The sequence below is a fragment of the Giraffa tippelskirchi genome, chromosome 6, assembly GCF_054371585.1.
Source record: "Giraffa tippelskirchi isolate mGirTip1 chromosome 6, T2T-mGirTip1v1.2.pri, whole genome shotgun sequence".
NCBI lineage: Eukaryota > Metazoa > Chordata > Mammalia > Artiodactyla > Giraffidae > Giraffa > Giraffa tippelskirchi.
Window position 1 is genome coordinate 116,811,389 of NC_137280.1, and position 23,647 is coordinate 116,835,035.

At 57.6% G+C, this 23,647-nt stretch overlaps 2 protein-coding genes across 20 annotated transcripts in view; both read left to right on the top strand.

The window, feature by feature from the left end:
- ARID3A (AT-rich interaction domain 3A) overlaps window positions 1–7,480 on the top strand; it is a 32,757-nt gene extending 25,277 nt beyond the window's left edge. For 4 of the 13 annotated variants that reach the window (XM_081502407.1, XM_081502406.1, XM_081502403.1 and 1 more), the window contains exons 5-9: window positions 2,445–2,628; window positions 2,923–3,170; window positions 5,033–5,314; window positions 6,615–6,713; window positions 7,133–7,468. In XM_081502407.1, coding sequence (XP_081358533.1) covers window positions 2,445–2,628; window positions 2,923–3,170; window positions 5,033–5,314; window positions 6,615–6,713; window positions 7,133–7,314 — 995 coding nt within the window. In that variant the 3' untranslated portion in view covers window positions 7,315–7,468. Of the gene's footprint in view, window positions 1–2,444; window positions 2,629–2,922; window positions 3,171–5,032; window positions 5,315–6,614; window positions 6,714–7,132 lie in introns of all 13 variants that reach the window. The other 9 variants (XM_081502416.1, XM_081502414.1, XM_081502415.1 and 6 more) reach the window with 6 other exon arrangements.
- A 6,710-nt stretch (window positions 7,481–14,190) lies between these two features.
- Window positions 14,191–21,793, top strand: WDR18 (WD repeat domain 18). 7 transcript variants are annotated; one of them, XR_014057172.1, is made up of 12 exons: window positions 14,191–14,412; window positions 15,420–15,530; window positions 16,605–16,738; window positions 16,933–17,074; window positions 17,524–17,667; window positions 17,757–17,821; window positions 17,953–18,077; window positions 18,204–18,370; window positions 18,692–18,760; window positions 19,055–19,111; window positions 20,921–21,098; window positions 21,287–21,793. XR_014057172.1 is itself a non-coding variant. In XM_081502417.1 (11 exons), exons 1-11 carry the CDS (start codon window positions 14,203–14,205, stop codon window positions 21,035–21,037), a joined length of 1,341 nt encoding a protein of 446 aa, XP_081358543.1. In that variant the 5' UTR covers window positions 14,191–14,202; the 3' UTR covers window positions 21,038–21,793. The 7 variants fall into 7 exon arrangements, 3 of the variants coding, with proteins under 3 accessions (XP_081358543.1, XP_081358545.1, XP_081358544.1); XR_014057171.1 differs by having other exon boundaries at window positions 21,316–21,793; XR_014057174.1 differs by lacking the exon at window positions 19,055–19,111.
- Window positions 21,794–23,647: the final 1,854 nt, after the last annotated feature.

Genomic DNA, 23,647 nt, shown 5'->3' on the forward strand with positions numbered 1-23,647 from the left:
GCCAGATGCAGATCCTAGGAGTACCCACTGCAGCGTGGGCTCATTTCCCTGATACCCCCATGCCCCCACTGTTCAGGGAAGGAAACTGAGGCCTGGAGAGGCAGGAAGGGGTGGGGCTGGTGTGGGCTGCAGGGGCCAGCCAGGCAGCTTCTTTGTCCAGGGCCCCTGCCTGCCTCTCCCTGCTAGCAGCTTCTGTAAACACAGGCCCAGGCCGGAAGGGAAGGAGATGAAAGGGGAGGGGGCTGCGGCCTCCGCGTTAACCCCTCCTGTGCCAGAGGTGGAGGAGTCCAGCCCAGCCCAGTTATCTTCCAGCCCAGCCAGGCCTGCTGCCCCCTATGTGGTCAGAGAGCTCCTACCCCACCCTTTATCAGCCCTGTCCACACCTACCTGAGTCCCCCACTGTCCCCCCAACCATGGGGCTCCAAGCCCTTAGGCCCAAAGCCCGCCCACTCTGTCCAAGACTGGGTTCCTGGTGTCCTGGAGGCACGGAGGGAGTATGGTGAGCTGCTCTGGAGTGGGGTGTCAGTGAGGCCAGGTTCTCTGAGGCCCCAGCTCCTGGCCACCCAGGCTTTCAGGGTCTGTGTCCAGCCCTGCCTCCCTCACCAAGCCAGGTGCTCCTGAGGACAGGAAGCAACAAACTCCTATGCATCCCTCAGAACCCAGCTCCAAGGCCCTGCTTTCCCACCTTCCTGTTGAACCCTCCTATCTATAATTGGGGTGGAGGGCTTTGGGGCTGAGAATCTGGATATCATGTCCTGCATCCCACAAGCCCCTTCCCTTCACTCCAGGGGGAAAGTAGTTCCCCCTCTCCCTGCCCCCATCACAAAGTCAAAGCCTCCAACTGGATGGTTCTCCAGAGTCTCTTGGGCTAGAAGTGGGGGAGGGGTCCTGCCTGCACCCCACCCTCCTGCTGTTTCCTTGACGACCTCTCCACCCTTCCTTATCACCCCCCTGCCCGCCTCCATCAATGCCTGTCTGTGCTCACCCAGCCCCGTGTCTTCTATAAACATCCGCCTGCTGCTGAGCCAGGGCCCAGGGTCCTGGGAGAAGCCCAACTCAGAGCCTAACTCAGCATCCCGGGTGGGCCAGGCGGGCGCCGGGGGGGCCTCTGGGGCAGGGGGTGCCACTGCCACCTGGTGTTGCTTGTCTCTCTCCTTCTTGGGCTGGAAAATGAAGTGGGGGATCTGAGGCCCATCTTACCCCACCCCCTCCAGGCTGCGTTCGTTCCTTTGGCAGGAGGTGGTTCTGAGATGTCCCACTGGGGCTGGGGAGTGGAAACCAGGGTCCCAGGTCCAGGGCACCGTGGTGGGGGCGGAGGGAGAGGGAGCCAGATTCCATCTCTGCAGGGGGAGCAGGCCTGCCCTCAGGGCCACAATGAGAGCCCAGCAGCCTTCACTGTTGTTTATTGACACCTGCTATATGCCAGGCTGGGCACAGGGTGGGGGTACTCCATGTGAGCAGGACAGTGTGGGGGCCACAGACAGTAAACCTGTAATTTCACTGCCCAGGGGAGAAGTATAATTGGGGGCTTCTCCACCATCAGCCTGGAGAAGGCAATGGCACCCCACTCCAGTACTCTTGCCTGGAAAATCCCATGGACGGAGGAGCCTGGTAGGCTGCAGTCCATGGGGTCGCTAAGAGTCGGACACGACTGAGCGACTTCACTTTCACTTTACCCTCTCATGCACTGGAGAAGGAAATGGCAACCCACTCCAGTATTCTTGCCTGGAGAATCCCAGGGACGGTGGAGCCTGGTGGGCTGCCGTCTATGGGGTCGCACAGAGTCGGACACGACTGAAGTGACTTAGCAGCAGCAGCAGCCACCATCAGCCAGGAAGGTGCCAGGCAGACTGACCTGAGACCTGGGGGCTCCCTTGGCTGGGAGGCACGTGTGCAGGGGCTCGGACCATCAGGGTGGGCAGAAGTGGGGAGAAGGCCTGTCTGCAGGGAGGGGCCCCTCTCCCCTGGCTGGCCCACCTCTCTGCTATCTAAACTGCAAAGTGGATTAACCAGCCCCCCTTCCCCATGCAGAGCCCTGGGGAACCTGGAGGGAGCCGACCTGTGGGAACACAGCGGAGTTGTTTTGGCAGCTGTCGGTTGTAGAAGGAATAATAAGAGGCTGTATTTCTCATGCTGGGCCCCCAAGTTGGCCCTACAGCACCCCCTCATCCCCAGATGAGCAGCATGAACCCAGATCACTGATGGAAACACTGAGACACAGCTGCCTTGGGGCTCTCGCAAGCTGGGGTCTGACCTGGTGACCCTGCTCCCAGGGGATGCTGGGTGTCACACTGGGGGGGGGGGCAGGGATGCTTCTTTACCCCCTATAATGCCAGGGGCAGCCCTCCAGAGGGCCAGCCACCTTGGGTCAGCTGCGCCAAGGGTACCCACTCTCACTGATGCACCAGGTGCCACCGCAAGTGACAGCACCCCCCTCTCCACAGGGACACCTGTGAACCGCATCCCCATCATGGCAAAGCAAGTGCTCGACCTGTTCATGTTGTACGTGCTGGTGACGGAGAAGGGAGGCCTGGTGGAGGTCATCAACAAGAAGCTGTGGCGGGAGATCACCAAGGGACTGAACCTGCCCACGTCTATCACCAGCGCCGCCTTCACGCTGCGCACCCAGTAAGTGCCCACTCATGCCAGACAGAAAGGACCCTAGGTAGAAAGGACCACAGAGCAGGGGGTCATGGAAAGTCCTGGCCTTTAGGCCCTGCCGGTTGAGTGCTCAAGGATTAGCAGGTGGTGGTCATGGGGATGGAACATGCTACAGGACAGGCATCACAACAGAGGGAAGAGCATAAGTGAGGACAGGGGCTCAGAGGACCTGTGGGCATCCAGGCAGGGAGGTGGGGCTTGGCTTCATGCAGACCCCCAAGGTGTCCTGGGTGCCATCCTGCGTCTTGTCCCTGCCCACAGGTATATGAAGTACCTGTACCCCTACGAGTGTGAGAAGCGTGGCCTCAGCAACCCCAACGAGCTCCAGGCAGCCATTGACAGCAATCGGAGGGAGGGCCGGCGCCAGAGCTTTGGAGGCTCCCTCTTTGCCTACTCACCGGGCGGGGCCCACAGCATGCTGTCCTCACCCAAGCTGCCTGTGTCCTCCCTGGGCCTGGCCGCCAGCACCAACGGCAGCTCCATCACCCCAGCCCCCAAGATCAAGAAAGGTGAGGGCTGAGCAGGGCCTGGGGCCTGATCATGACTCTGCGTTAGCCTGGCAATGTGACCTAGGGATGGGGATGCCTCTTTCCCTTTCTGGGTGACCAGGAAGATAGGCCCCAGAGTGGGTGTGGAAGACGGCTGCCTACATACCAGTGCTATGCCTGTGGCATACATTACTAGTCAACTACTGTTCCTTCCAACCTTGGCCCATGGCAGGCAGACATCTCTAATCAATTTGTTTCCCCTAAACCTGTGCCGTTGGCATACATCATGAATCAATAGTTGTTACCCCCAATTCTGTGCCAAGGCAGACAAGGCAAACCATGCCCAATTTTCCTATCCTTTGCCCGTGGCAGACATTGCTAATTAATCACTCTTTTATTGTAGCATTGGTCCAGGCTGCTGCCCGTGGTTATCTCTAGTCCCTTGCATGTGACAGACATTGCTAGTTGTTCACTGTATTCTTTTCCCTTTGAGCTTTAGAATTCTTCTGCACACACGGTCCCAGTGTGGGTCATCAAACTGACTGTTATCACACTTGGAGCTATTGCTCAGTGCTCACTGTCCCTTTCTGAGCCTAGCTCTCGTTATGGGTAAAGTGCAGGAGATTATACCTTTGTAGAGTTGTTGAGGACCTTCGGTGTATAAAATGCCCAGCATGCAACACCCTTGGCCCCATCCGTGGCAGACATCACCAATCGATCACTGAGCCTCTGAATCCTTCTTAACACAGAATCACCAACAGTTCATGTGGTGGCCCGGCCTCAAGCAGGCCAGTGCACTTGTCCGAGGTCCCATTTCTCATCTGCCACACGAACTGCGACTCCCTACGTCACAGGCTTGGCCCAGGGATCCAGGGTGATCCTCCCATCACCCTGTGAATTCAGGGCTGGTCAGATCTAAAATGAAGGAGATCTCGTCAGTGTCAGCTCCCTCCAACCTCTATGGGCCTCTGTTTACCCCACCCCAGCCTCGGGGAGTCACAGCCATACCTGTGAATGTCATTAGGCATCCGTTCTGTGCAAGGCCCGTGCTGGAGCTCAGGAGGACGGTGGGGGACAAAAGAGAGATCCGAACCCGATGGAGCTCATGAGGGAGCTGGGGAAAGACGGTTGTAATGGGTCCGAGGGGCTCTTTGGAGCCGAGAGTAGCAGAGGTGGCTGCAGAAACTCCAGGGCAGGGGGGCTGGCAACTGCAAAAGTTGGAATGGGGTCCATCCTGGAGAGGTAGCCCCTGGCCACCAGGGAGAGACTCAGGAGGAAGAATTGGGAGAAGAGAGAGTGGGTCACAGTGGGAACAGTGAGTGGGAATGATGGGGTTATTTGTTTCAACTGCTGGACAGGGGAATGGTCCAGAGCTGGTTTGGGCTTGGGCTGAGTGTGTTTGATTTCAGCTCAACTTCTCTTCAACTCAGTGGCCTCAGGAAAGTTATCCATTCTCTCTGAGCCTTGGTTTTCTCAGCAGTAAAGTGGAGAAGAGAGTTCTAGGTAGAAATGGGGTTGTTGAGATGGTTCACATTAAGTGCTTTAGACAAGATGTGGTGAGCTCTTGTAATTAGTATTATATGTGTATGTAACGTATGCTACTATGGTCTCCATATAATACTACTTAATAATGCCAAGCAGTACTATATACTGTTACTATCATGAGTATTGTTACCATTATGGTGGTATCTGATGTCAGCCTGAGAATAGAAAGGCTCTTAGCACTTGTGTTTGTTCCAAAACCTGTCCACTTCGTCCCTGGAGAGGAAATGAGCACCCCATCAGGGGAGGTATTCCAGGAGGCACCTTCCTGCGTTGTGTGGGAGGCAAGGACTAAGCTACCTCCATTCCCTTCTGGCCACCAACTCTTCTCTCCTGTCCAGAGGAGGATGCGGCCATCCCCATCACAGTCCCTGGGCGCCTGCCGGTCTCCCTGGCAGGTCACTCCGTGGTGGCGGCCCAGGCAGTAGCAGCCCAGGCGGCTGTGGCAGCACAGGCGGCTGCCCTGGAGCAGCTTCGGGAGAAACTAGAGTCTGGGGAGCCTCCCGAGAAGAAGATGGCCCTGGTGGCAGAGGAGCAGCAGCGGCTGATGCAGCGGGCACTTCAGCAGAACTTCCTGGCCATGACGGCACAGCTGCCCATGAGCATCCGGATCAACAGCCAAGGTATCACCCCGGCGCTCAGACCCTCTGTGCTTCTTGCACAAGCACAAGAGAAGGGCCTCGTAGCCAACATACGTAAAGAGTGCCTACAGATCAAAAAGAAAAAAGGTAAACAGACCAGTACAAGGAATGAGCAGCTGGGACTCATCATGCATACTCAGTTGTATCCAACTGTGCAACTCCATGGACTATAGCCTGCCAGGCTCCTCTGTCCACGGGATTCTCCATGCAAGAATACTAGAGTAGTTTGCCATTTCCTTCTCCTGAGGATCTTTCCAACCCAGGGATTGAACCCACGTCTCCTGTGGCTCCTGCATTGGCAGATAGATTCTTTGCCACTGAGTCACCTGGGGAGCGCAACTTATAAACTAGTAGGAAAAACTGTTCAACTCCATCTCTTTGGGACTCTGCAAGTTAACTAGAGGATACCATTTTTCATCCGTCAGAGTTTGATAATATCAAATGTTGGTCATGTTGTGGTGGAAATGGGCCCCCTTGGTCCTGCTGGTGGACACACTAGGGACATCGTGCAAACATCTGCAGTGAACGTCTTTGGACACGTGAGTTTCCTTGAGCCCTTGCTCTTCAGTAGGGGAATGAATGAACCAAGGCTGGAATACTCTGTGGCCATTAAAAAGAATGACATGACTTGGGTTTCCCTGGTGACTCAGACAAAGAATCTGCAATGCAGGAGATCCAGGTTTGATCCTTGGATTGGTAAGATCTCCTGGAGAAGGGAATGGCAACCCACTCCAGTATTCTTGCCTGGAGAATCCCCATGGACACAGGAGCCTGGTGCGTTACAGTCCATAGGGTCGCAAAGAGTCGGACATGAGTGACTAAGCACAAGCACATTGCTTAAGACTTGTAATCATGCTGTACATCTGAAAAACTTAACATTGTAAATCAACTATACTCCAATAAAAATTATTAGAAAAGGACTTCCCTGGCAGTCCAGTGGCTAAGACTTTCCACTTCCACTGCAGGAGGCACGAGACTTCCATCCCTGGTTGAGGAGCTAAGATCCCACCTGCTTTGCAGTGAAGCCAAAAAATTTAAGAAAAAATAATTTTTTTAATTATTAGGGGAAAACAAGAGTTGTAATCATGCAAAAAAGCAAATTCGAGACAAATACATTCTTATTCAATAAGTATTTGTTGAATACCTACTGTGTGCGCTGCTGAGAGATCAGGTCTGAAGCTCTGTGAAGCTTCACATCTGGTGGGGATGGACCCACATGATAGAGCTCTTTGCATGGGGGCTGGTTTATGGTGACAAAGGGTGTTTTTTCTTCTTCCCGCAGCCTCGGAGAGCCGCCAGGACTCGGCTGCGAACCTAACCAGCACCAACGGCAGCAACAGTATTAGCATGTCAGTAGAGATTAACGGAATCATGTACACAGGTAGGCTGGCCTGGTGCACATGCCCACCTTGACCATGTCTTTCCAGAGTCCTGGTTGCCCCTCGGGTGTGGCTGGCTTGAGCCCAGAGCTCTTCCCTTCTGAGACTAGAGTATGAGCGATAGTCTGTGTCTTATACTTAGCCAGGTGGTCAGCAAGTACTAAGTGCTCAGCATGGTCATATCACCTGTTACATACTTCAAAAATATGTGGTCAGATCCATGACTCCTGTAGGCCACCAGGTGGCGATGTTGACACAGAACAGCTCTGTTGCTATAAAGGCCCCATGAGGGGAGGCTTGAGGAGGTAGTGGTGTCCTGGGGGAGAGGGACTTTGCTGGGAATCACTCAGGAATCGCTTGCCCCTGTCATGTCATCTTTTACATTCTCCATGACTTGTCTCTCCTCCTGTCCTTGCACCAGGAGTGCTGTTCGCCCAGCCGCCGGCCCCCACACCACCCTCCGCTCCCAGCAAAGGTGGAGGCGGCAGCAGCCGGGGAGGAAACAGCGGGACCAACAGCAGCAGCAGCAGTGCAGGCAGCCAGGCAGGGCCAGCAGGGATGTCTGCACCCCCCACATCTACCTCAAACAACTCATTGCCTTAACCGCTACACTCCCCACCCTGGGAACCTGCCAGACTGGGCAGGGGGTCCAGGTGGGCCAAGCAGGGGCTAGAATGGCGGAAGATACGGGTGGGGAGGGGAGGTATCCACAGAGGAGCGACAGCTTAACGCCAAAAAGAAAAGAAAAAAATATATACATATATATATATATATATATATATAAAGAAAATTTAATAAAACAGGGGAAAACCAAGGAACACTTGAATTACTCAGGTTTCGGACATTCAGAGATGAATTGTGAGAATATCAAAGGAAATTAGAAATGAGAGAGACAAATGTATACTAGGGCTCTCCTGCAGCCCTGGTGGACCCACGCGGACTGGTGTCTGGTTTCAACAGGCCAATCCTGTTTACCTCATACATCCCTGCACTGTGTTTTTTCATTTTTATCTGTTTTTTTCTTTGCTTTTTTTTTTTTTTGTCCATTTGTCACACACTCACCACACCCAGCTCCTTGTGTTGAATGAAACCCCTGAGCCAAGATCAGTTGAATTTTTTTGTTGTTGCTTTCGGGGACTTTGTTGTTGTTTTTTTAAAAGACATAGCGAAATTCAAACTCTATAGGGTTTTTAAGAGGTTTTAGGGATTTTGTTTTGTAAATATTCTATTTTATTCTTGGGGAGGAATCAAACCTAGGAAAAGGATATATATATCTATATATTTGTGTTCATTCAGGGAAACTGGACTTGAAAAAAAAAAAAAGGCAAAAAAAACACAAGTAATACCCTTTATTTTTCCCATGACTGATTTGGGTTCGGTTGTGCATTTCCTGTGGTGCAGTGGGCCCAGGACACTGGATGCCTGGGCTGGAGTCAGCAGAGCCAATGAACTCAGGTGCTGTGGGCTGGGCTGCGCTGGGGTGGGGGGTGGGGTGCATGGTGGGGTCCTGGGGGAAGAGGGGCAGGGATGAATGCTAGATGTCACCGGACTTGTGTTTCAGGCTGGGCTTCTCAGTCAGGAGCCCCGAAATCTTAACTCAAAAGGAGAAATTGCTGGGGTGGGGGGTGCTCCCCTGCCAGCCCCAGGCTCTTGTCTCAGGGATGAACACGGCCTGGGGACTGGCCTTGCCTGAGAGCGCTGCTTCTGGGGATGCCATGTCTGGGGATGGGGGTGAGCCGGCCTTAGCTCAGGGCGAGGTTTCTGGGGCCATGGCACCCTGAACCCCCTCACCCCACCCCACTCCCGTTCTCGTCTCTTTAACTTTGTCTCTCTGTACTTGCTGGGAGCCCTGCAGCAATTACACACAGGCCGAGGGGGGCCCCGCACTCCCCCCCGCCCCGCAACCCTGTTCCCCAGGTCAGAAGGCAGGCTTTGGTGGGATGCTGCTGGGAGTCGGGGGCGCTGGTAAGATGTGGCACGCAGCCTGCACATCCGTCCGCCCTAGGCCCAGGCGCGCTTTGGGGGCCCAGTTTCCTTCCGTCCGAGGGACCAGGTAGTGTTGGGTGGGGCTGTGCCTCCCACCCGCAAGGTAGTGCTTTTTCACGTACCTCTGAAGGTGAGGGTGGGCTGGGAAGAACGCAGCTAGCTGTTCCCAGGTGAGCCTGGAAACTCTAATTGGGCCCTGGGAGCCGCCTAACGAGCCCGGACCAGCGGGGCGCCGCCAGCAGCCTGCTCTCTCCCAACCCAGGCGTCATCTTGTTGCCTTGGAGACCTTGGGGGTGGTCCTGAGCCCCCAGTCTCGCCGGGTTTGCCTTCCTGTGAGGTGAGGTGTGTCTCTGGGAGGGAACCCCTTTCTTTGGTGTATCTCAGGGTCGCTGACGCCCCCCACCCTCCCAGGAGAGGGTGGCGCAGGGCTTGGGCCTTTCTTCCTGCTTCTGGAAGGTTCTCCCCTCCTGTCGTCTCCCACTGCAGGGGCACAATCATTGTGGGAGGGGGATCCTTTTGTTCCCAGACACAATCTGCCTCCCCCCCTTGTTTGCCGTCCCCCCTTCTCCCTCTGCTCTCTAGCTCACCTGACCCCGGGAGTGTGGGCGGCTGCCCCCTGCCCCCCACCCCTTTCCTGCCGGCCTCGTGGGGGGGGGGTGGTGTCTGCTGCGAGTTTCTTTCTACCTCAGGTCTGACTCTTGATGCCAAAACCCCTGCCCGGGTTCCCACCTCCCTAGCCCCCAGCTCAGGGTCCCACGCATGCGCTGTTGCATCAACCTGTGTCGCGGGGCCCCGGCACCGGGGGACAGAGTGTCGTGCGGGCAATGGGCCACCCCCGGCCCCACACACCCGCGTCTGACTCAGGGTGTGCCTGTGGTGCTGGGCAACGCTGATTGTAGGGGAGGGGGCGTGGGCCCAGGAGGGGGGACCCACTGGTCATAGAAATAGCAGGGGGTTCCGGGTCCAGGAGGGACTTCGTCCTTCAGGGCGCCCTGCCTCTGCCTAGGTCGCTCCAATCAGCACCCCACACTCCCAACCCCACTGCTGCCTGTCGGTGTGGGTTTCTGGGGTGCGCTTAGCACCCCTTATGCAAACCCAGGGGGACCAGGGTTGAGTGCTGTTCATTCCTGAACAGGTGGAGCTTAGCAGCATGCCTTGGATGGGGACCCTCAAACTCAGGGTGGAGAGGGGCTCGAGGGGTACCCCTGCTCTGCTGATGCCTGTGGACAGGCTGCTTCTAGAACCTTCCTTGTGACCTCCAAACTGGCCGCAGGTCTGTAGCTGTCCAGCTGGGGGGCGGGTGGGGGGTGGGTGGGAACGGGGTGGCGGGTTGGTTTGTAATAGTTGTGCGTTTGTACAGTCACTTTTCTCACTGTTAGCATTTTTGCCCACCACCATTTTTTTTTCCCTTAATTTTGCTTCTGCATTTTTTTCTTGGCAAACACGACTTCAGCCTTTCATGCCTGACTTGTGAAATTTCAGTTTCTCTGGGGTTTGTCAGAAGGCGTGGGGAGCACGCCTGAACTCAGGTTAAAGGGGAAAAAAAAACTTCCAATAAAAAGACGTAAAACTACTCTCTACCTCTGGCCGGGCTCAGCCTGTCGCACCTTGGCTGCGGCAGGGCAGCCTGTGACGATTTATTTCAGTTTTTGCAGGATATTCAGGTATTAAAAGGAAGGGGGGAAAAAAGACAAAAAAAAAAAAAAGTGTGATTTTTGAAATTTAAAGGAACACTGAAAGTTTACATTTTATAACATTATTATGCAGATTGTATTTAAACTTCAGAAATATTTAAGACAATTGTAACCCTGTAAAGCTGATGAAATATTAAAACAAGACAAAACACTTCTGACTTTTAACAGACAATGGCTCCTTTGGTGGTTTTTTGGGGGCATCGCCCCACCCCTACTCCGCTCCTAGTGGCAGGAGGCTGAAGGCCTGATGGTGAGGTCCCCCAGCGGGGACTGTGCCCCTCAGGGCCACTGAGCCACGTCCCCGATGTCCTCCAGTGGGTGTGATGGTGGGGGGAGGAGGGGACAGTGGATGACCCATCCCCAAGTCAACAGTGCCTGGCCCTTGTGGGTGAACTGTAGGAACTCCCACACGCCCACCAGGAGGAGCCTAGGCAGTCTTGGCGGCCATATGGGTCCACCCTGCACCCACCCGCCAGCCTTCCCGCTGTGGTTCAGTCCACACTTCTACACGTGACCTGAGGACCCAAAGTAAGCAGACCAAGAGGCAGACTCAGCCCTGGGACCCTCGAGCTCAACACACCTGGAAGGGAAACGCATCCTTTCCTCATCCACCTCTCGCCCCAGCCCATGAACAGAGGACCTAATGGCCTCATCAAAGTCAGCATGGCCAAATGGTGGGTAGGACTGGCCTCTTGCCACCTGGCTCCCCGGCCTCGGCTGGCCTGGGCCGGTCCCTCCTGCCTGGGCCAGCCCCCAGGTCTGCGTTGAGTGAGGAAAAACAATTCACTCCTCCTGGTGCACGCGCCTCCCCGTAGCCCATTCATGTGGTCCCAGCCTCTGCGGACCAGGGGTACCTGGGGAACTCAGAGGACAGGGGTTAACCCACCTGCCTCTCAGAGCTCCCCTGCCCTCCCCCGCCACGGAGGTAAAGGAAAAGTGATTTTTTTTTTTAAGGCCCTCTGGGCAAACTGGATCGGCCAGTCCAGCATCTTCATTCCTCTGAAGAGGCCCAGAGAGGGGCCCAGAGGCCGCGAGGTTACACAGCCCCAAGGCTGGGGAGGGATACAGGGAGGGGGTCGGGCCCCACCCCGGGCCCCACCCCCTCCTCCCCAGCCTCTCAGATCCCCGCGGAGCCTCCCGCTCCGTGCCTGTGAGTATGCCGGGGGAGCCTCCCTGGAGGTGAAACTCAAAACCACGTCTGATCAGCAGAGCCGCGGGAGCCAGCCCGGAGCGCGAAGAAGGCTTTCGCTTGAGTCATCAGCCTTCCGCAACGCCATTAGTGCACTTGGCAGGCTAGGCGCTGCATTTGAGCCTGGGTTCCCGGTCCCCGCCCCCAACCCACAAGGCCCCCTCCCCCGGGCTCCGGCTCCAGGTGGGCAGAGCGGGAGACGGGGTAATATGTACCCTGAGCCTGAAAACAGAAGGCGCTCAATACCGGAGCAGGGAATAAATAACGGGGTTGGGGGGCTTAGACCCAGAGCGGTTCTGCAGAGCTCTGTGCCTCGGTTTCCCCGTTCTGCCCCGCCCCTACCCTTATGTCCTCAGGCCTAGGAGTGTTAGTGGATCTGGGACCCGGGCGCCAGGCTGGCACCAAGGAGGTCTGGCGACTGGGTGGTCCGAGAGGCCCCCAAAGTGTGGCTTTTGTCCTGGCCTTCTGACACAACTGGTCTGTCCTCATTCCGGAACCAGGCTGGGGGTGGGGTGACCTCTGACCTCACACAGCAGCCCGGCTGAGCTGGGTCCCCCGGGACGGGAGGAGGGGAAAGGGAAGGAGGGGAGGGAGGGGGCCGGGACTGCACCGCAGCTGCCTGCCCTCCAGCGGAGCCCTGGCTTGCCCATGCCTGGGCTTCCAAGTCTTCGACTTCTGTTTGTACAACGTGTCCCCATGCGACCCGCACCTGCAGGGCCCACCTTTCCTCCTGGAACCCCGGTGCTTGGCAACTTAGCCAGGGGAGACCTCTCCAAAGAAGCACGCAGACCCAGGGTTCAAATAAGCATTCCCGACTGGCCCCTGGGGAAACCGAGGCCCAGAGCTGGGCAGTGACTTGTCCCTCTGCTCATAAGGAGGACCGGGTTCAAGCCCTGAGTTGGTGGTTGGAAGAAGGTCACCTTGGCCCACCCCCAGGAGCTGCAGGGTGTCACTATTCTCAACTGGGTTTCCACAGAATGCCCAAGATTCAAAGAAAGATGTGGTTGGGGAAAATCGGTATCCGGAAAATTTAAATAAGCATTCAAGGTGTTTCATTTTTCTTATTCACATTAAGAACAAAAAAAGTTTGAGGAACCGGGGTTCTAGCTCCAATTCATCTTCAGACTAGGTAGTACTTGCCTCAGTTTCCCCTTTTGGAAGCTTCTGGAGATTTGGACACCCACCTCTCTCCAATTTACAAAAGTCCTTCAGTTTCACATCCCGCCCCCAACCGCCCAACTCCCCTCTCCCTCCCACCCCGCCACTTCCCTGGGATAAAATGAAACCCAGGTCCCTATGTCCAGCTCCCCCCTCCACGGTCAGCATCAGGGCCTTTGTTTGCGCGTCTGTCCCTCTTTCTCTTCAGGACACCTGTTCAGGGAAGCCCTTCCGCCCGATCAGGCCGGTCTCCCTGACACCCCCTGACGTGTCCCCGCCCCCCCCGCCCCCCGTCCCCGCCCCGGTTGCTGCTTGTTGCTGTGGGCTCCCGGGCTAGGAGCGACTCCCTCCTGCATCTCGGTGAATGGCTCGAGCCTGCCACCTGGCGGCCGGGCCTGGGCCTGCGGTGTCCCCGGCTCCGGCGCCGTTCCTTCTCCAGGAGGGCCCCCTCCTCCTAGATCGCGCGGCGGGGTTGGGGGACGTACCCAGCACCCAGTCCCCATATTGCTTCTGGGTACACCGCCCAGGACAGGCATTAGACAGCGACTTTTGAGCGAATTCTCCCTTTTCAAAGGTTGGCAACTAATTCCCTATTTAAAATGTACTGTTTGCGGACACAGCCTGCAGCCGGCAGCTCTGACGCGAGGTTAAGTGCTCCCTAGACCTCACGATTTGCTCGACCTGCACCAAGTTGCTGAAATTAAAATGTGGGTTTTGTGGCCTCCGAAGAAGCGAGGTCCAGCGGGAGGCGGACCGTGGGTCCGCGAACACACATCTAACTGGCTATGTTTTGAACGCCAGCTACATGTTTTGTTGGGGTTTCCCTGGTGGCTCGGCCGGCAAAGAATCTGTCCGCAATGCAGGAGACATGAGTTCGACCTCTGGGTCTGGGAAAGCCTCTGGAGGAGTGAATGGCAACCCACTCCAGTATTCTTGCCTGGGAAATCCCATGGACAGAGGAACCTGGTGGTCTACAGCCCATGGGGTCGCAAAGAGTCGGACACGACTATCACTACCTGTTATGTCAGGAGTGTAACCTGTTTTACGTGCAATGTCACGATCCTGTGAGGTCGGTACTCAGTATTGGCACAATTAGAAGAAGAAGAAGAATCTGCGAAGTTGCGTGCTTGGCCAAAAGCGCCCAGTGCAAATGGCCAAGCCAGACCTCAAGGCTCTGAAGCTACTAACTGCTCTCAGGAGACTCTAGGCCTTGGTTTCGCCATCTATTTTTGGAAGAAGTATCCTTCTAAGAGCTCTAACCAGGCGGTGCACCGCTTAGTTTTTGCGGAGCAGGAAGATAACTCAGCCTGGTTCATAGGGCAGCCCCCTCGCTGAGGCGTGTGCGCACGCGCAAGACAGCCGGCCGCGAGAGCCGGGCAACCTGTGCGCCGCTCTACCCGGCACGACGGATTCGCGCGCGTCTCGCTGATGATGACGCACATCCGGGGCGGTGGAGAAGGCAAGATGGCGGCGCCCATGGAGGTAGCCGTGTGTACGGACTCGGTGGCCCAGTTGTGGAGCTGCGTTGTGTGGGAGCTGCACTCTGGCGCCAACCTGCTCACGTACCGCGGAGGCCAGGCCGGGCCCCGCGGCCTGGCGCTACTCAATGGCGAGTACCTGCTGGCCGCACAGCTGGGCAAGAACTACATCTGCGCCTGGGAGCTGCAGAGGAAGGTGCGGCGTGCTCCTGGGCGCCGTTGGCAAGCTGCGCGGCGCGCAGGGGTCGGGGGAGAGGGCGGTGGGGGCTACATGGACCCTGAGCCAGGGTAGGAGGGGGTCGTCCCGTTAAAGTGTTCTGCGCACGCGCGGGTCTGGGGTCTTTTGAGGGAAGGTAGGGAGTCGCGCGCCCGTTGTGATTGCGAGCGGCTAGGGCGCTGCGCGCACACGCCGAGCTAAGGTTGGGCAGCTGCTTCGGGGTGGGGGTGGGGTTGCTAGCGGTGCGCACGCGCACGAGGAGTGCCGGGGTGGGCCCCTTGGGGGCCCTGCGCGGGAGCCGGCGCGTTAGGCGAGAAATTTAGTTGAAAAGAGTTTGCATTAGGGGTTCCATCGGTATCCTGAGCTTGGAGGGTGAAGGCCCGAGGCTTGAGGGAGCCCGCTGAAGGGTGACTCGGGAGTCTAGTGCATTTATCATCCCCAAAGACGCTACCTTTTGCCATTAGGGCCCACGGTTAGAGAAACTTAAAAATGCAGCCCTTGACGCTGCTTGCCTCCTGCTTTTGACAGCTGACATCTCTTTAGTGGGTTCTGTGTTCTGGCTCTTCCTAGTGTGGTCCACACACAAACTTGAGAAGTTGTTCCATTTTAGAGATCTGGAAACTGAGGCTCAAGGTCCCATGTGACACTTTAGTGGGGATGCAGGACTAGGGCAAAAGCCGAGTGGCCATTGGGTCCTCCTGGACCCTCTGTGCCTTCTGCACCCGAACACCCAGGGGTCCCTCTGACCCCCAGTCCAGAGAGGTGCTGTCTTGCTTTGAAAGAGATTCCACAGGCTTCCACCCCCACAATGCATAGCATCAATTGGAGCAGATCCCTCTTTGCTGAACCATGGATTTGCTCAGTGTCCCATCCCCTCCTCCCCTCCCCACCCCCACCTTCTTTATACTCCTAGACTTACCAGCTGTCTCCATGCCCCTTCCCCGGCTTCCTCCCGCATGAAACTCAGAGGCCTTTTCTGTCTCTAGGACCAGCTTCAGCAGAAGATCATGTGCCCGGGACCAGTCACCTGCCTCACCACATCGCCCAATGGGCTCTACGTCCTGGCAGGGATCTCAGAGAACATATACCTGTGGGAGGTGAGCCCAGGGACTCAGAAACACGAGGGTGGGGTCAGCCTGTGGGTGGGCTGCTGGTCAGACCATTGAGCGGGTTGTCACCGACAGGCTGTTATGTTTAGGGGGACACTGACCTCCCTTCTTAAGCATAGTGCAGTGTCAGAGGTCCCAGGACAAAGCCTTTCCTGACCCCTGCCCGGCAACCAGTTACAGAGAGGAGAAGGAGCTGGCAGTCTCACTTCCAGCTTTCAAACTTCGCTGCACGATTCTGAAACTAGGAAGCCTTGCCCAAGTGCAGGGAGAGAAACTGAGGCACTCACCCTGTGGTAGAGATCCTCCTCTGCTGTGGTCAGGCCAGTGCAGGGGGTGTGGCCAGATTTCAGCAGCTGGTCCACCGTCATTAGACCGCTCCGGTGGGCCGCCAATGGTTGGCCCTTCTTGATGGCGGAACAGTCTGGAATCCATCTCCCCTGCAGGTAGAGGCTACCTGGCCTGGAGGACCCACCCTCTAGGAGAATTCCTGGCCAGTGTGCATCATGATCACAAGGGGGTACCCCACAGGGCCGCTCTGGCTTGGGCTCTGACTCCTGTACTCTGTGGACCTTCTCCCCTCCCCTCTGCGGGGTGAGCGCCTGGATGTCTGTGTCCAGGTGTTCTCACAGAGACAGTGGTCACCTCACTCCCATGTCAACTCATCTGAATGGATTACATCTCCAAAGACTATATTCAAGTGAGGTCACAGGTTTTGGAGGTTGGGGTGTGGACACGTTTATCTGGGTGACGAAGTTCACCCTACCGCAGCATCTCTGCCCTCTCACCCCTGCCCAGCCCTTCCCTGGTGTCCCTGCCACCAGGGGCCTCCTCTCCTGGAGCCCAAGCTCCCTCTACCCCATGGTTCCCAGCATGAGCCCCACCCCCACCCCCAATCAGAAGGTGGTCGCAAGGCAGCTGTGACCAGCGCCACCCCCTAGCTCAGAAAGCAGTCGCTCGCAGCTGTGACCGGCTTGTCACAGTTGCTGCGAAGCCCTGGTGCAGGGGCCGTGGGGGTAGGCTCTCCCCACAGGCCCCCCACCAACCCGGTGCCCATCCCCCCAGGTGTCCACAGGGAACCTTCTGGTCATCCTGAGCCGCCACTACCAGGACGTGTCATGCCTGCAGTTCACAGGGGACAGCAGCCACTTCATCTCAGGGGGCAAGGACTGCCTAGTGCTGGCCTGGAGCCTCTGCAGGTAGCACCATGGCCCCAGTGGCTCCTCGTCCAGCTGTGGCTTCTGGGCAGGCAAGGCCTTGACCATGAGGGTGGGAAGCAAGGGGCTCCGGGTCAGGCGGGCTGGTATCAGGAGAACCGGGGGCCGGGCTGCCACCTGGAGATGAGGTGAGGGCATGGAGATGCCCGCTGAGGTCCGCCCACCCCCTCCCCAAGCGTGCTGCAGGCAGACCCCTCCCGGACCCCTGCCCCCCGGCACGTCTGGTCTCGCCACACCCTCCCCATCACAGACCTGCACTGCGGCTTTGGGGGGCCCCTAGCCCGGGTGGCCACCGCCTCGCTGGACCAGACAGTGAAGGTAGGACCCTCACCCTGCCACGTCCCCCGCAGCGGATGTGAGCCAAGCCCAGCTGGCGGGTTCCTGGCCCAAGGGAGCCAGCACATAATGTCCTCCTCCAAGCCAGCAGCTCCAGACAGCTCTTGATCCCCCGACGCTTCCAGCCTCAAGGACGGCCAGAGGGTGGACAGTTCAGGCCTGTGTCGGCTTGGAAATTCCCACTTGGCCACTGCTCCTGGCAGCTCCTGACCAAGCCTGAAGGGATTCAAGGGCATCCTCGGGTCTTTGTCCCTCGTTGGGGGATTCAGGGCTGACCTGCTGGGGGACTAGGGGCTGACAGTCACTGAAGTAGGTGGTGAACGGGGGTCCCTGAGCTCCCGAGACCCCTGTGGCGACAGTGCTTGTCGGAGGTTCTGTGGGATCCAGCCTCCCAACCAGTCCTTGGCTCTCACACCGCCACCCGCCCCCAGCTGTGGGAGGTCTCCTCAGGTGAGCTGCTGCTGTCTGTACTCTTTGACGTGGGCATCCTGGCCGTGACCATGGACCTGGCTGAGCATTACATGTTCTGTGGTGGCAGCGACGGCTCCATCTTCCAGGTCGATCTCTGTACCTGGGTGAGTGGCTGCAGGCAGCAGGGTCAGGGGACGGGCTTGGGGCTAAGGCACTGCCAGGCCCCTGATCACCTGCCCTCCTGCATCTGCAGCCCGGGCAGAGAGAGAAGAGCTTCCAGCCGGAGCAGGAGCACGGGAAGGTGTTCAGAGGGCACAGGTGCGGGGACCAGTCAGGGACAGGGGTTGGAGGAGGGTTGCTGCCCTGGGGCACAAATGCAGGCCTGGTCCTGCTGCTGCCCCACCCCCAGCCCGAGCATCCCAGGAGCCAGCTGATGCATTCATCATCAGGAACCAGGTGACCTGCCTGTCGGTGTCCACGGATGGCAGCGTGCTGCTGTCGGGCTCCCACGATGAGACCGTTCGCCTCTGGGATGTGCAGAGCCAGCAGTGCCTCAGGACAGTGACCCTCAAAGGTGGGCGTGGCCACCACCACTGCTCCCCAACCCCAGGCAGGGCAGAGGAAGGACTCAGGGCCCGCCTCGTGGAGGGAGCATCCTGGCTGAGGGTGGTCCTGACCGCCTCCCCCACCCCACCCCTAGGCCCCGTGACCAATGCCTGCATCATGCTTGCACCTGTCAGTATGCTGAGCTCCGACTTCAGACCAGGCCTGCCCCTGCCCCACTTCAACAAGCACCTGCTAGGTGCAGAACACGGGGATGAGCCGCACCGCGGGGGCCTCATGCTGCGCCTAGGCCTCCACCAGCAGGTACGCCTCACCCAGCAAGGACAGGGCACCCTTTCCCACTGAGGCTGGGCTCTGTCTGCTGTCTCTGTGCCCCGGAACCACACAACACTGCGGGGGCTTCCATACCTCTCCAGGGGATTTGATGGATGCCTATGCCCAGCATTGGCTACTGGCCCAGAGCTGCACACCCATATGGTGTCCGGCAGGAGACAAATGGCCTGGAACAACAGCAGGGTCCAACCATTTTGCCAGGCCAGCAGGCTGTCCCCACCGGCTGGAGGCACCAGCTGACCCCCTGGCCATCCCTGGGAGTGGCTGACTGATTCGGCTCTTGTGTTTCAGGGGTCAGAGCCCAGCTATCTGGAGCGGGTGGAGCAGCTGCAGGCAGTGATGTCCAGCACGCTGGAGAAGGTGGGAGGAGGAGCAACTCCAAGATGGGGAAGGGGCGGGGCCCAAAGATGGGAGAGCGAGCCTGGAGGGGAGAGGTCCAGGGTGGACGAGGGGCTGGGCTCAAGATGGCCAGGCTCACCTCAGGTGGGCTGCTAGGGGCAGGCTCGGCTCAGGCTATTGGTTGGAGAAGATCTACGTGCACCCCTGCTCACCATCCTGGACCATAGGGACAGTGGCCTTCAGAGCAGGGCAGAGGTCCGAGCCCCCCCAGCCACAACCCCCCAGCCCAGTCTGAGCACCCCGCCCCTCCCCCAGAACGTCCTGGGCGGCCAGGACCAGCTGCGGATCCGCGTGACTGAGCTGGAAGACGAGGTGCGGAACCTGCGCAAGATCAACCGCGACCTCTTTGACTTCTCCACACGCATCATCACGCACCCAACCAAGTGACACGTCTGGACTTGCCCTCAGCCGGCAGAGTCCACGGCCCAAGCCTGTCCTCTGCGAGGTCCTATTGCTTGGATTGGCACCCCCACCAGGGTCGCGGTCCAGGGTTGACTGGCTGCCCTGCCGTGACCTGCTGTGTCACATGGGTGCTCTGCTATTTCTAACAAAAGACCTGAAATCCTACTTTTTGGCCTCCTTGTGCCCCCGCCGGGCTGAGGACCCTCGCAGTGGGACCTGCCGGGGGGATTCACCACAGCTATCAGAGTCCGAGTCCCAGACATAACGTCTAGAAGCCTGGGTTCTCACCTGCTCCCTCACCTGCCGCCCCTGTGCAGCTCCCAGGGGGCCGGGCCGTGGGCCAGGTCCCCAGGGGCAAGAGTAACTCAGGAACAGCAGGGTGGTCACACCAGGCTTGTCCCCCCAGCCTGGCTCTGGGCAGCCAACTCTGGGGTGGCAGCCAGTTCTGGGCCAGAGTTGTCTCGACCAGAAAGTTCTTGGTGTCAAGGGCCCAAAAGAAGCCAACCTCCCCTCCTCCAGCACCACACATACATACACATTGTGCAGGGTAGACAGGGACACCGCTGGCTGCCAGCGGGAACCTGGAGCCCAGCCCAGACTTGGGCCCTAAGCCTCCCATGGAACCTTCCAGAAAGCTGCCCCCAAGTGACAGTCTGTTTAATGGTCCGGAAAATCCATGTGAGTTAGCTGGTGCTATAGTAACTGCAGTTCCTGCTTTTAGCTGATGGGTGTCCTCTCCTGGGGCTCTGCAACCCCCTCACAGCCCACCTTGCCCTCAGACCTAGATAGGTTTACTTGGGGCCATCAGGTGAGGAGTCCTGCTGGCCTCCACATTCCAGTCACGCCACACAGAATAAGGTTCCAGCAGGCTCTGGGCTCCTAGTTGGTCCCTGGCAGCAGGGTGGGGGAAGGAGACCTAGGGGCTCTGTTCCCCTCCTCACCCCTTGGTTGCCAGGGGGTCTGAAAGGTGGGGAGGGCATCAGGGTTGGCTGAGGCTCCCCCGGGGCCTAGGGCCACCTTACCTGCCTGGCCTCGTTTCTAAGCACTGCCATCCTGTGCCTGGTGCTTCTCTGCACCCTGGCCATCTGCACTCAGCTCATAGTTCAGTGACTTAGGAGGAGATGCCAGTTCTGGAGACCTGGGTACTGTTTTCTGCGTCTGGTCAAGTCCCAGACAGGAGCCGGCAGGGGTCCAGCCTCTGGGGGTCACCTCCACTGGCTCAGGGTTGTTCGCTAAGCAGTAGGGGTGCTGTTGTCACTGCCCAGAAGTTCTGGGGCACCCTCAGCAGAGCTCTGGACCTTCAGCTGCTGACTTGGGTCCTGGAGTCCCTCCTGGCTTGCCCACCACATCTGTGGCTGCGGCTGAGGGGACCTTGGCCACTCATGGCTCCTGCGGGGCTGAGGGTGTGTGCCCCTGGGCAGGGATGGTGGGGTCCCACCCGGGGGTGGTCACTGTGATGACTCAGGCCTAAGAGGTGGTCCCAGCAGGGCCTAGGGAGAGTTTCCAATCAATACGCAACCAGCCTCGCCCAAGCTGTCCTTGCCGCCAGTCCATGGGGGCCTGGAAGGTCCCCTTCCCCCCTCCACAGGTCATACAGAGTCCAGAGAAGGTCCCTGGTGGGCTGGAAGGGCTGGAACCCACTGGCCTCTTTCCCTGAAATCCCCACGTGGCCTCGGACGAGCCACACCTGGCCCTGAGACTTTGTGTTGTCACTCAAAGGAAACATGTACCTCGTTGGTTCGGGAGGAGTCTTCAGGAGCCAGTGTGCAGCTGAGCGGGGGCCCAGCAGTCAGTACTCCTGTTGCTTGTCTGAGAATCCGTAGAAATCCAACCTGACCCTGAATCCTGGGCTGTCACTGCCAGAAGGGGAGGTGCAGACTGCATCTGACATTCCCAGGTGACTCTGGCTGAGTTGATGGAAACCCCTGCTGACCAGGACAGCCGCTATTTTAAAAAGTATCAGGATGTGGTGGAGGGGTCTTCCGAGCACTTGTGCATCGTTGGTGGGAAGGTGAAAGGGTACACCTGCCCTGGCAAATAGGAGGGTCATCAAAAAGTTAAGCGTGGAATCACCATGTGTCCCAGCAATCCCACTACAGGTACCTTGCCCACAGGGATGAAAGCAGGAGGCTCGAAGAGATATCTACACACCCGTGTTCACAGCAGCCAAAGAGTGGAGACAACCAGATTGTCTGTCAAAGATGACAGATGAGCAAGAGTGGTTCTTCTGCAGAGTGGAATATTACTTGACCTTTAAAAAGAGATTCTGAAACCTGCTACAACCTGGTTGGACCTTGAGGACATAATGCTCAGTGAAATAAACCAGACCCAGAAGGAGACACACTGATTCCACTCACTGGAGGTCCCTAAAGGAGTCAGATCCACAGAGACAGGGGCTGGCGGAGGGGATGGGGAGTGTTTCATGGGGACAGAGTTTCCGTTTGGAAAGACAAGAAAGTTCTGGAGATGACGGTGGGGCTGGTTGCACAACAATGTGAATGTGCTTAATGCCATGAGCTGTAGACTCTAGAAATGGTTGAAATGGTGAATTTTGCATTATATATATTTTACCACATTAAAGGAAAAAACCTCGCCTGTCTTTGTGATGTGACAACCAATGCCCTGTAAAGCTGGGAGCTGAGGCGCAGAGGCCAGGCACCCACCTTGGGTCACCCAGATGGGGGCAGTCCCAGTTTCCATCAGGGCCCTTCTTCACTGGCTCAGGAGATGGGAAAATAGTGGCCAAGTGAGCCTGGGGGGAGGGGAGATATGGGGGCTTCCGGGGCTGCCCCCTCATGAGTCCCAGGAGGGCCCGAAGTGCCTTCTGGTGTGTGCCTGCCTCCTAGAACCAGCCCTAAGCTATGTCTGTTGACTGTGCTGAGGGCTATCTTAGGGTGAGGAAGTGTCCCTCCCCAGGCTGGGTCCCTATTTTGGAGGACTCATGCTGACAAAGGCATCTCCCTATGGTGGAAATGATGTCCTGGTGGTCCCTGAGGACCCTTTTCAGTTTAGCACCTTACCCAGAAGAATGGGGTGGGGGAGGGCTCCCCGGTATGACCGTCCTTGTCCTGGGATGCCTGGCCAGGTGGCTGGATGAGGTGGTCTTGTCACCTGGGAGTCAGTCAGCCACCCAGCCCTCATTAGTCATCTCAAAATTCATCTATGCTGTTGGCCAGCGCTTAGCATTTTTATTCATCTAATGGAGTTTGTTCCCTGCTTCTCGAACACTGGCTCCAAAAGGAGATGTTTTTTTGCGTGTGAAAAAAATAAATAACTGAATGTCGACTCATCCATTAGAGCTGGAATGATCCGGACAGATCTGCTGCCCTGTGCCCTTCGGGGTCTTGCCCTCCTGTGGAGGCTTTCTCTGTTCGCCCACCTGGGATGGCAGATGGGAGGAGTTGATGCACAGCGCCGCTGGGGCCCTTAACTTGACCAGTGTTCATTGAGCATCTGCTGCATGCCAGGGGCTGTTTCTCATGGAGAGGCACAGAGAACGTAGGAGGCTGAGGGATTGGTAGGCAGCAGGGAGCTATGGAAGGTTCTAGAGCAGTGGAGAGTCATGTATTCAAGTGTCCTCGTCCAAACAGTTGCTCAAGCAGAGTGTCTACTGTGTGCAAGCGCTGGAGATAGAGCAGTTAACAAGCCAGGCTCACCCCTGTCTCCCAGAGTTGCCCACTAAATAAAGTAAATAAAGCAGCAAAAAGATGACAAGTGTGTGATGGAGTTAATGTGGGTGGGGGTGGGGGTTCTGCATCTTTCAGGGAAATTTTTCAAGCAGGGGCATTTGGCATTGGGTCTTGAGGGGTGAAGAGGAGCTGTCTGGGTCGTTTCCTGCCCACAGCTGGTGGGCATGAGATCTGCCCTATAGGTTCCTATCAGACAAGTCTGCTTCAGTTTCCCCAGCTGCCCAGGATGGTAGAGCACACCCAGGGGGGTTGGTCTGGGTAGACACTGCTTCCTGGTGGAGGGAACAGTGCTGCTGTGTGACTATGGAGGCAAACTGACCCCTTCTGGGCTTTAGTTTTCCTGCCTTATCAATGGGAAATATTTCCAGGCTGGAGGAGGGGGATGAGGGATCCAGGGGTGAGTGTGGGGACCAATTTTGATGCAAAATCCCTCCCTGCTGCTAACCTCGGCTTTCTCATCTGTAGAGTGGGCACAGAGCCAGGGGTAGCGATGGTTAGACCCCACCCCCATCCCCGCCTATTGAGATCATCTGAGCCTCAGTTTCTCCCCCTGCGTCATGGATCTGATTCCTCCCGAATAGCTTGCCTGGCACTGGGGACCAGGAGGGGCGAGGGCGGGCGAAGGCAGGTGGACTCCGGCAGGGAGGGAGGAGCCGGCCCGGCGGGGGCGGAGAGGGTGCGGCGGGGGCGCACGAGATCCTGCCTCCCGGGGTGCCACCCGCGGCTCCGCCCCGTGGATCCCGCCGGCAACTTTGGG